The sequence below is a fragment of the Perognathus longimembris genome, unplaced genomic scaffold (genome assembly GCF_023159225.1).
Source record: "Perognathus longimembris pacificus isolate PPM17 unplaced genomic scaffold, ASM2315922v1 HiC_scaffold_156, whole genome shotgun sequence".
Taxonomy (NCBI): Eukaryota; Metazoa; Chordata; class Mammalia; order Rodentia; family Heteromyidae; genus Perognathus; species Perognathus longimembris.
In genome coordinates, this window is record NW_025956573.1 from 38241 (window position 1) to 49080 (window position 10840).

General features: G+C 41.8%; 1 protein-coding gene across 1 annotated transcript; it reads right to left on the bottom strand.

The window, feature by feature from the left end:
* Positions 1-9986: 9986 nt before the first annotated feature.
* LOC125344564 (sesquipedalian-2-like) lies at positions 9987-10840 on the bottom strand. Its single transcript, XM_048337052.1, is given in 2 exon segments — positions 9987-10189; positions 10192-10840. Coding segments are annotated over 2 exon segments (777 nt in total). The 5' UTR covers positions 10766-10840.

Below are 10840 nucleotides of genomic sequence, written 5' to 3' on the forward strand. Positions count from 1 at the left end.
CTCTACTCCCAAGCTACTAGAGCTGATCCAAAACTTTGGCAAAGTTGCAGGATATAAAATAAATGCTCAAAAATCAACAGCCTTTCTCTATGCTAATGACCCAAAGACTGAGGCTGAAATCAGGAAAGCAACTCCCTTTGCAATAGCCCCCCAAAACATAAAATACCTAGGAATAACCTTAACCAAAGAAGTAAAAGACCTCTTGATGAGAACTTTAAAAACATGAAGAACAAAATTAAGGCAAAATTATGGAAATGGAAAAACCTCCCATGCTCCTGAATTGGGAGGATTAATATAATTAAAATGGCAATATTGCCAAAAGCTATCTACAAATTCAATGAATACCCATTAATATGCCAACACCATTTTTTAATGAAATAGAGGAAGAAATCCAGAAATTTATATGGAACAATAAAAGACCAGAATAGCAAAGACAATCCTAAGCAGAAAGAATAGTTCTGGAGAAATTACAGTACCCAACTTCAAGCTGTATTATAAAGCTATAGTAATAAAAACAGCTTGGTATTGGCACCAGAACAGGCCTGAAAACCAATGAAACAGAATTGGAGACTCAGAAATGAACCCACAGAACTATGCCTATTTAACCTTTGATAAAAGGTGCTAAAAAAAATGGGATGGAAGAAAGAGAGCCTCTTTAACAAATGGTGCTGGCAAAACTGGTTCAACACATGCAACAAACTAACACTAGATCCTTATATATCACCCTCCACCAAAATCAATTCCAAATGGATCAAAGACCTCAAAATTAAAACAGATACCCTGAAAACACTATCGAAGGAGCAGGAGAAACACTTGGGCTCCTTGGTACAGACGGAACCTCCTTAACAAAGACCCAGAAATGCTACAAATCAAAGAAAGGATGGACAAATGGGACTGCATCAAACTACAGAGCTTCTGAAGGGAAAAGGACATATCTCCCAAGATAAACAGAAAGCCCACAGATTGGCAAAAGATCTTTACTGGCCATACAAAGTCCTCATATCTAAAATATATGCAGAACTAAAAAATTACATTCCTCCAAAACAAAACTGCAGAACACAAATAGCCCCCTCAACAAATGGGCTAAAGACTTAAAAAGAGACTTCTCTGATGAGGAAATGAGAATGGCCAAGAGACATATGAAAAAGTGCTCTATATCACTGGCCATAAAAGAAATGCAAATCAAAACAACATTGATATTCCACCTTACCCCATCAAGAATGTTCATTATCAAGAAAACTAACAATAATAAATGTTGGAGGTGATGTGGCCAAAAAGGAACCCTAGTTCATTGTTGGTGAGAATGTAAACTGGTTCAGCCACTCTGGAAAGCAGTATGGAGATGCCTCAGAAGGCTAAACATGACACAGCAGCCCCACGTTTGGGCACCTACCCCAAACACACTAAAGCCACCAGCACAACAAGGTTCATCTCAGGACAATTTGTCATAGCTAAAATATGGAACCAGATGGCCCTCAGTAGATAAATGGATCAGGAAAATGTGGTACATATACACAATGGAATTTTATGCCTCTATCAGAAATAATGACATTGCCCCATTCATAAGGATGGAAGGACTTGGAAAAAATTATACTAAGTGAAGTAAGCCAGACCCAAAGAGACACGGACTCTATGGTCTCCCTCATAGGGAATAATTAGCACAGGTTTAGGCTAGTCACAGCAGAGGATCACAAGAGCCCAATAGCTATGCCCTTATGAACACATAAGATGATGCTAAGTGAAATGAATTCCATGTTATGGAAATGACTGTTATATCACTGTTGTAATTAATTTCAACATGCGATGTGAAATCGTAGCTTCTATTGTTGATGATCCTCTTGTATCTCCTTTTTGTGGTTGTACCTGCACTATCACTGTATCTTATCTGAGTACATTGGAACCTGTATATACTGGTATTATAATTAGGAAAGTGAAAGGGAATACCAAAATTGAGAGACACAGGATAAAAAGACAAACGACTACAAAAGCAATACTTGCAAAACTGGTGTAAAACAACTGAACGACTCATGGGGGGAGAGGGACAAGTGAGGGGGAAGGGGGGAATGAGGGAGGAGGTAACAAACAGTACAAGAAATGTATCCAATGCCTAACGTATGAAACTGTAACCTCCCTATACATCAGTTTGACAATAAAAAAATGACATGTTGAAATTGACCAAAGTATTTCTGCCAGGGCAAAAAATCCCATTTATGATATTATGAGAATTAATCTCCCCCAGAATCCAAATTTTGTTTGTTTGTTTTTGCTCCATGACAGGGGCTTGAACACCAGGGCTTTGCTCAAGTCTATGAAGCTATACTGCTTGAGTAACACATGTGCTTCTTGCTTTGTGCTTATTTATTGGAGATAGGAGCCTTATGGACTTTCCTGCCTAGGCTTGCCTTCGAAGGTGGTTTTCACATCCTTGCTTCCTAACTAGCTACAATTAGACCTGTGAGTCATTAACACCCTGAACTTCATATTTAGGGCTTTGGTTTTATTATATACTTATTTGTTTGCTTTTTTCATGTCCTGGCTCTTGAACTCTGAGCACTGTCCTTCTGCGTTTTTATTCAATATTCGTACTCTAGCAATTGACCCACTCCACTTTTGGATTCTTGTGGTTAATGGACAAAAGGGCTTCAGGAACTAGGCAAGCTTTGAACTGCAATCCTCCTGAACAGCTAGAAATATAGCCATGAGTCATTTGGACCAGGCAAAGGTTAAGATTGTAAGTGATTGTTTTGACAACCTATGTTCAACAAAGTTGTGATGTGTGTGTGTTTGTGTGTGCACTCAGGATGGAAGTAAGGGCTACAATATGTTGGGGCACAGTAGTGTAAATAGTAATGAATCAAAACATGAAGTACTATTGAGATGAATAGAAAGAAGGCTGTGAAAATTTTACACTGAAGTAAACACTCATTTACTCACCACCAATAATCTCCAATTTTGATTTGTCTGTAAGAAAATAGAGAAAGATATATTGACAACAGGCAGGAAAAATGGAAAATCTGTTGGATGCTTACTATCTTTAGTTCTCTCATTTCCTTTATTTCTAGATCTAGGGAGCAGCAGAGCCCTAGCTGAGCTCCCTCCAACATCGCAGTTTTCTCACCCCATAGAAAGTGCACTGACCCAATCTTACAGGCTAATTTTATGGGGAAAACCCCACAAAGCACAGGGCTAGGCCTGACCTTTGATCACAGTCAGCTCATACTAGGAGAATTTTACCAAGGCTCTCTTTGCTGTTACTTGGTTGATTGTTAATTATTTTAGAAATTACCTATTGTGACTCTGCTGCCAAGAACCAGCCCAGGTGTTGGGAAATGATTGTCACTCCCTTTTTGGACAGTTCTGTATGCTTGGTTTTCTGGTTTGTGATAAATTCTAGCAAAACTACATCAGCCAGGGTTACTCTGAGTTCATTCTAAGTTGGGGTCAGATGGAGTCAACTGTACTTTAGACTGTCCCTTCATTAACATTTCTTGAGGTCCAATAAAATTTATGAACAAAACATGGAAATGTTTACTATTAAGGCAAACATTTAAATCTTAGAAATGAAATTTTAACTCCATTACTTGGATGTATATAGGAAGCCTTAGTTCCCATAAATTTGTTCTCAGAATCTTTGTGTTCTAATTATGTAAATGTTCCCTTGAGACTTTTATTCAATTTAAAGGTAACATAAATTTGCACGTGGAGTTAGAGAATACAGGTTTTGTTATGAATATTTATGTAGCCATATATATTTTTGTACACTAGATGTACATTCTTTTTTTCAGCTGTAGAACTTTCATCCTAAAAACTATGAAAATAAATAGCAAGTTTAAAGTCAATAACTGCAAAAACTGAACACGAATCTATCCCTATAACTTGGCATTAGAAATCTTGATAAATAATTGAGGGTATTTAAGTTTTATGAGGAAATCCTAAAATAAGGTATTTAAATATATTCACATTGTAACATATAAGTGTGAGGTACTTGTACTACATTGGTCACTGTTAAATCGCTTCCTTATTCATTTTGGTCATTCCAGGGCCTGGGCAATATAACTGAGCTTCTTTTTCTCAAGGCTAGCATTCTACCACCTGAACAACAATGCCACTTCCAGCTTTTTCTGTGATTAATTAGAGATAAGGTTCTCAGAGACTTTCCTTCATGGGCTGGCTTTGATTCTCAGATCTCATCCTCCCAAGTAGCTTAGCATTACAAGTACTACCTACAGGTATCTGACTTTATACTGGTCTAAGAAAAGACAATGCTCAATTTATTTAGTTTATACCCCCTTTCTCTTGTCATTATTAATATAAAGATATAGAACATCATATAGTTCATGTAATGGAAACATAAACATTGAAGAATAATAAACAAACTTTGTCCCTTTTTACCATAGATTGGCTTAGCATAAAAGCCATGTTCAAAATAATGAGGGCATATTAGGTACATTACTAAAGCTAAGAAGACATAAAAATACACAACGTACTTACACTACATATGGTTCTTGTTTTATGGAACTCTGGCACTAAGATGAAAAGGAGACCAGGAAGCAGACACTTGATAGTTGTAAGCATATTTGAGGGATTTGACAAAATAGCAGAGTTAATGAGTAATCAAAAGTTCCAATGTAACATATAAAAATGTACTTATAATAATCAGCATAATATATTTAACATTTTCATGTGCATCATTTCTTGGAAGAATGATTATTAATATTTTGTGCCAGTCTTGTGGATTGAATTAAGGTCCTGGTCAGTGTCCCTGAGGTATTTTACTCAAGGCTAGCACTCTACCATTAAGCTGCAACTCTATATAGTCCAGCTTTTGTATGTAAGAGCTTCAAATAATTTTCTGCTCTCTTGGAAACATGATCTGCTGATCTGAGCTTCTTAGTAGCTAGGATAACAAGTATGGTCACCTGGTGCCTTGTTTGGAGGAATTAATTTTGATAAGGTAGAGTTACATTATTATTATTTTTTTTACTTTGTCTTGCCATTTGTTTTATAAAATTTAATTTATTTATTAATTGAACACAATTTTTTTGACAAGGTGTTGTGCAAAAAGGGTACAGTTACATAGTAGGGCAGTGTGAACATTTCTTGTGATATCTTACGCCCTGTTTTTCTTTCCCTACTCTATGTCAGGTAGACATATATACAATATACAATGTATCAAGAACACATACAGTAGCCACCTGGCCAAGCCCAAGGAAAATTCGCCTAGGGCTTTAAATGTAATGTCAATATTAGACAATATGTCAACAGTAGTCTTATATCAACGTACATACATAGATTTTGAGCTATTGTATTCCACTGAGAGGTCAATTTTTGACCTTTATATATTGAGTAGTTGTTTGGTTTTAGTTACATACTGTTGGGTTGCTGCCCCAATCCTGTGGGAAATACCAGTTGACAAGCTGATTTTGGTTTCACAGACGTGGTCTCTACTGTCTCTCCATCTCCCTTTCTTAACAGTCATATATCAAGGAGATCATGCCCCTTTGTTTTCTGTGTTCTAGGCTTGTCTCGCTCAACATTATTTGTTCAAGTTCTGACCATTTCCCTGCGAATAACAATATTTCACCATTCCTAATCGCTATGTAGTATTCCATTGTGTATAGGTACCATATTTTTTGGATCCATTCATCTGTGGAGGGGCATCTGGGTTGTTTCCATATTTTGGCTATTGTGAATTGTGCCGCAATAAACATGGAAGTACAAATGTCTTTTTGATATGTTGGGACTTGCTGTTTAGGATAGATGCCCTAGGAGTGGTATGGCTGCGTCATAGGGTAGGTCTATAGTGAGCTTTTTGAGAAACCTCCATACTGTTCTCCAAAGTGGTTGTACTAATTTGCACTCCCACCAACAATGGAGAAGGGTTCCTCTTTCCCCGCACCCCCTCCAGCATTTGTTGTTGCCTGAGTTCAGAGTATAGGCCATTCTAACTGGGGTGAGGTGGTATGTCAGGGTTGTTTTTTATTTGCATTTCCTTTACTACCAGAGATGTTGAACATTTCCTAATATGTTTCTTTGCCATTTTTATTTCTTCTCTTGTGAAGTCTCTCTTTAGCTGCTTTGCCATTTCCTAATTGGTTTATTGGGCTTGGAGGGGCTTAGTTTTTTGAGTTTTCTGTAGATGACAGATATTAGGCCTTTGTCTGTTGCTGTGCTAGTGAAGATCCTTTCCCATATGGTTGGCTGTCTTTCTGTTTTGGTGGCTATGTCCTTAGCTGTGCAGAAACTTTTTAATTTGTAGTAGTCCCATTTGTCGAGTCTCTCCCCTATTTGTTGTGCCCCTGGGACTATATTCAGGAAGTTCCTTCCTGTGCCTATAAGTTCTAGCATCTTTCCTACTCTGTCCTTCAGTAGTTTCAAGGATTCAGGTCTGATATTGAGGTCCTTGATCCATTTTGAGTTGATCTTGGTACATGGTGATATGCTTGGGTCCTACTTTGAGTTTTCTGCATATGGCTGCCCAGTTCTCCCAGCACCAGTAGTTGAAGAGGCTATGTTTATTCCATTGTATGTCTTTAGCTCCTTTGTCAAATATCAGCTGACTGTGAGTGCAGTTTTATTTCTGGATCTTCATTTCTAATCCATTGGTCTTCCGATCTGTTTTTATACCAATACCAGGCTGTTTTTGTTATGATGGCCCTGTAGTAGAGTTTGAAGTCTGGTATTGTGATACCTCCTGCACTGCTTTTTTTGCCTAGAATTGCTTTGGCTATTCTAGGTCTTTTGCTGTTCCATATGAATTTATGGATTGCTTTCTCTATTTCAGTGAAGAATGTGACTGGATTTTGATAGGGATTGCATTGAATTTGTATAACAATTTGGGCAATATGGCCATTTTCACTATATTGATTCTGCCTACTCATGAGCATGGGAGGTCTTTCCATCTCCTTGTGTCTTCTTTAATTTCCCTTATTAGATTTTTATAGTTTTCATTAAATAGGTCCATCATGTCCTTGGTTAAGTTGATCCCAAGGTACTTTATTCTTTTTTTGGCTACTGTAAATGGAATTGTTTCCATAATTTCCTTTTCTGTTTGCATATTGCTGGTGTACAGAAAAGCTGCTGACTTTTGTGGATTGATTTTGTATCCTGCTACTTGCCAAAATGGTTTATTAGGTGTAGGAGTTTGGGGACTGAGTTTTTGCACAATGGAATAGTGCAATGGTTTGGTGAGCATATTCATCCTGAGATATGGTTAACCAGCCGGAAGTACCAGAGATTTTGGTAGATAAGAATATAAACTTGAAAGGGATCTTGTAAAAAGTGAGGATGGATTTTGTTTGCCTGACAGAAATATTTCAGTCCATGTCTGTCCTGTCACCTTCATTCCTGCATCAGGCTTTCGCCTAATCTCATTTTGCAAATCATAGACAGTATGGCTCGACATCCATTTTCCCTCTTGTGACTTGACTTGTCCTGGTAGCTGGTCCTACTTGCTTCTCTCTCTTGTCATGAGAATAGGATATGGAGAAAAACCTCAGTTAGACCCTTGGTGACTTGGGCCCAAGGGGTCAAGTGTCTCTGTGCAGATATAATCCAGAGAGACCAAATGGAATGATGTTTTTGCTGTTCAGTCACGAATAAGATGCCTTTGCTGGCTAATTCATAAGTCAACAGGTTTCCTTGTTGCTGCTGGTGAGGAGGAGGGTGAGGGAGCTTCCCTCCAACCCCCCCACCCCATGCCCAGCTGCCCCATGGACGTTGCCTTATGTCCTGCGCTCTACAGAACCTCCAGAAAATTAACATGCTCACCAAATATGTTTTTCTTGCTCATTAACTTGACAAAGCTCACTTTTTTTTTAGAATCACAGCAGCAAGTGGTAAATGATGCATGAAATGAAAAATCTTTTCTCACCCTGTGAGCAGGGAGAGCGTGCTGATGGAGCCTTGTCACTGCTGTTGTTGCTGCAGGGATGTTTAGGGTCAGGTCAGTGCTGTACTGTACCGTGATGCCATCATGAGTTGGGTGCACACTATGAGCTGGCCTGCAGATCCTTGACACCCTGGCGCTTTTCTTCCTAGACTGCCCTGGTAGCCCAAGCCAACAAGATTGAGAGGAATCTAGTAGGGTTAACAGGTGCCTACTCTCTGGGGACAGTGCGACAGATTCTCTGGGGTCTTTTGGGGACTGGGAGGGGGCTTAGGACATCTATTTGGGTTCCATTGGGGTTTGTGGGTTCACTTTTAGGCATTTGGCTTTGGGTTCTTAGACAGTTGCTTTTGGTTTCAGTGTGTTGTTCACTTGCTCTTGGCTACTTCTTTGATAAATGAATAAGTGTTTACAACTCTTACACCCAGAACTGGGCCAGGCATTATTCAAGACAAAAGACACTAATGGCTAAATTTGGAAAGAAATAGAAACTTAGTCTCCAATCACCTACTAGCCTCTAAACCAAATCAAGAATTTATGTATTTGTACCCTAAATGAAATAGTTTTGTCTTGTTCTTATTGCAACCCCAATGTTGCTATCACAGTGTGTATTTCATGTTACTGAAAATGTTATTCCATGTTTATAAACTTTTTTTTCTGAGTAAGAATGGGAATAAAAAAACTTTACTTAGTGTTTAATTCTGTAGAAAACACTTAGAAAAATCACCAGAAGTCTGTACTGTGTACCTATATAATGGGTGCAGCGGGCTGCGGCCTCACTCCCCATACTGGGCTGAAAACAAGCCAGGCAGGCAGCACCAATCCGGGAGCCTGGGAGACATCTCAGCCTCCTGGAGATAAGAGGCAGACTTAGGCCTGGCTGGGTCTCTGCTGGCCCAAAGTCCCAGTAGTGAGGGAGGCTAGGAAGAGGCAATTTTGTGTTTGGAAAGGGGTGTCTCTGACCAGACTCTACATCTTCTAACCATCCATGGACACTACACCCCTAAGGGAGACGGGTGGGTCTAGCTAGCACCTGGGTCTCTATCTTCAGACCCAGGGGTCGTACCTTTCAGAGCCAAAAACAGACATCTACATGACGCTGGGGAGAGTAACAATGAGGGTTCTTGATGGGAAACTGGACAAGCAGAGTTGTGACGGTTCCTTCCCATGCAGTTTCACAGGAAGTTTCAGGAACAGGAACACTTTGGTATGGGAAGCTAGTCAGAAGACTTATCACAGTGCCAGGGCACGTTCCTTGGAGCCACCTTGCCTGGCTGCTGAAGACAGGGCACGGGAAAGGTTTCTCTTGACTTGGAAAAGCTACCAAGGCTGCCCAGAGCATAGACCAGGACATCTGTGGAGAGGGCAGCCAAGAAGAACAACAACAAAAAAATCCTCTCTTTGGCTGGAGGCCCTCTCCTCCAAAGAGCTCTTCATAGAAATCCCTGTCACAAACAAATCCTTGTTCCCTGGCTATGTCAGTCTTTCAAGCTGATATGCCAGACAACTTGTGGGATTTAAATGCACACAGCCTTCCTGTGTTAGAGATTATGGTTGTAGAATCTTGTGTGCAGGCCAAAGGTAGAGCAGGCCTACTTCCTTCATTTCATTAGCACCCTGAGAGAGGGGCAGAGACTTGGGGCTGCTCTGGGTGCTATGTAAGATTTCTTTGCTCTGCAGGCATATGCAAGAGAGGAAATGTTGATTCCTCCAGGCATAAGGAAGGATCTGGAATTTAGAGAAGGCCACAAAAGCGACTTTAGAAATGAGTAAACTTTTAACTCCTGAAGAAAGCTCAGCTAGGGACTAGTGGCTCACGCCTGTAATCCTAGCTCCCCAGGAGGCTGAGATCTGAGGATCAAGGTTCAAAGCCAGCTGGAGCAGAAAAGTCTGTGAGACTCTTATCTCCAATTAACCACCAAAAAGTGGAGCTGTGGCTCAAGTGGTAGAGCACCAGCCTTGTGCGAAAAAGCCAAGTGAGAGCTTGAGGCCCAAAGTTGAAGCTTTAGTACCAACACAAAGAAAGAAAAGAAGGAAGGAAGAAAGATGGATGGGCCACAGTGTCCTAACCAGCAGGACAGGGCCACACTTGAAAGGTTCAGGGCCTGACCTGTCGCTCATGTTCTGGCTGGCTACCTTGCACCCTCTGCTGCCACCTGTGTCTCAGCTCCACAATCTCCTGGCCATACCAGTTGTGCAGCGTAGAGAAGCATGAGGTCTCAGGGGACACAGGGCTCTGTCCTCTGCTTCGGAGGAGGCTGGCAGGGCCCTGCAATTCCCGCTCTACGAGATCCCGCCCTGGGGCCTGCTGCCTCCTTCTTCTGTGAAGCACCCGGGGCTGTGGTCCCTGGGGAGAAAGTGGCCATTCCTCCAGGCTGGAGAGCAGCGGTCCGGAGCCTGTGGCTTTCGGTGATTGGCGGTGACCTTCCAGGGTGTGGAGCACTGCAAGGCCAGGCTCTGGCGGACATCCTGCAGCTGGCTCTCCAGCTCTCGTACCACCAGACGCATGTAGCCAAAGCTGGCCCGGGACAGGGCCTTCACCCAGGCCTCTTGGGCCGCCTGCCAGTCCGCCGCCAGCAGGTGTGGGCGCACTCCAGGGGCATCCAAGCGGATGGCAAAGGCAAACTCCTCAGGCACGGGCGACTCTGCCAACTCCACGGTGCAACCCTCCAGCACCACCAGGCTGATCGGGGCCCGGTCGTCTGGACTCTCAAAGGAGAAGAGCAAGTTGCCCTTGAGGACAAACCAGCATCTTCGGCCAGTGCCACTGGGAGTGGGTGGGGTTCCTGGACCCCCCCACGTGCGCAGGAAGCCGGTGTGATCCGCCGGGGCGTCGCTGCGCACATAGTGGGCCACACTCCTCTTGTTCAGCTTCATGGTCTCACGAGAACCGCAGAGCTCTCAGGAGAAGGGCAGGGCTACATAGCTCAGCCAACTCGGCGCCCAGGAAAA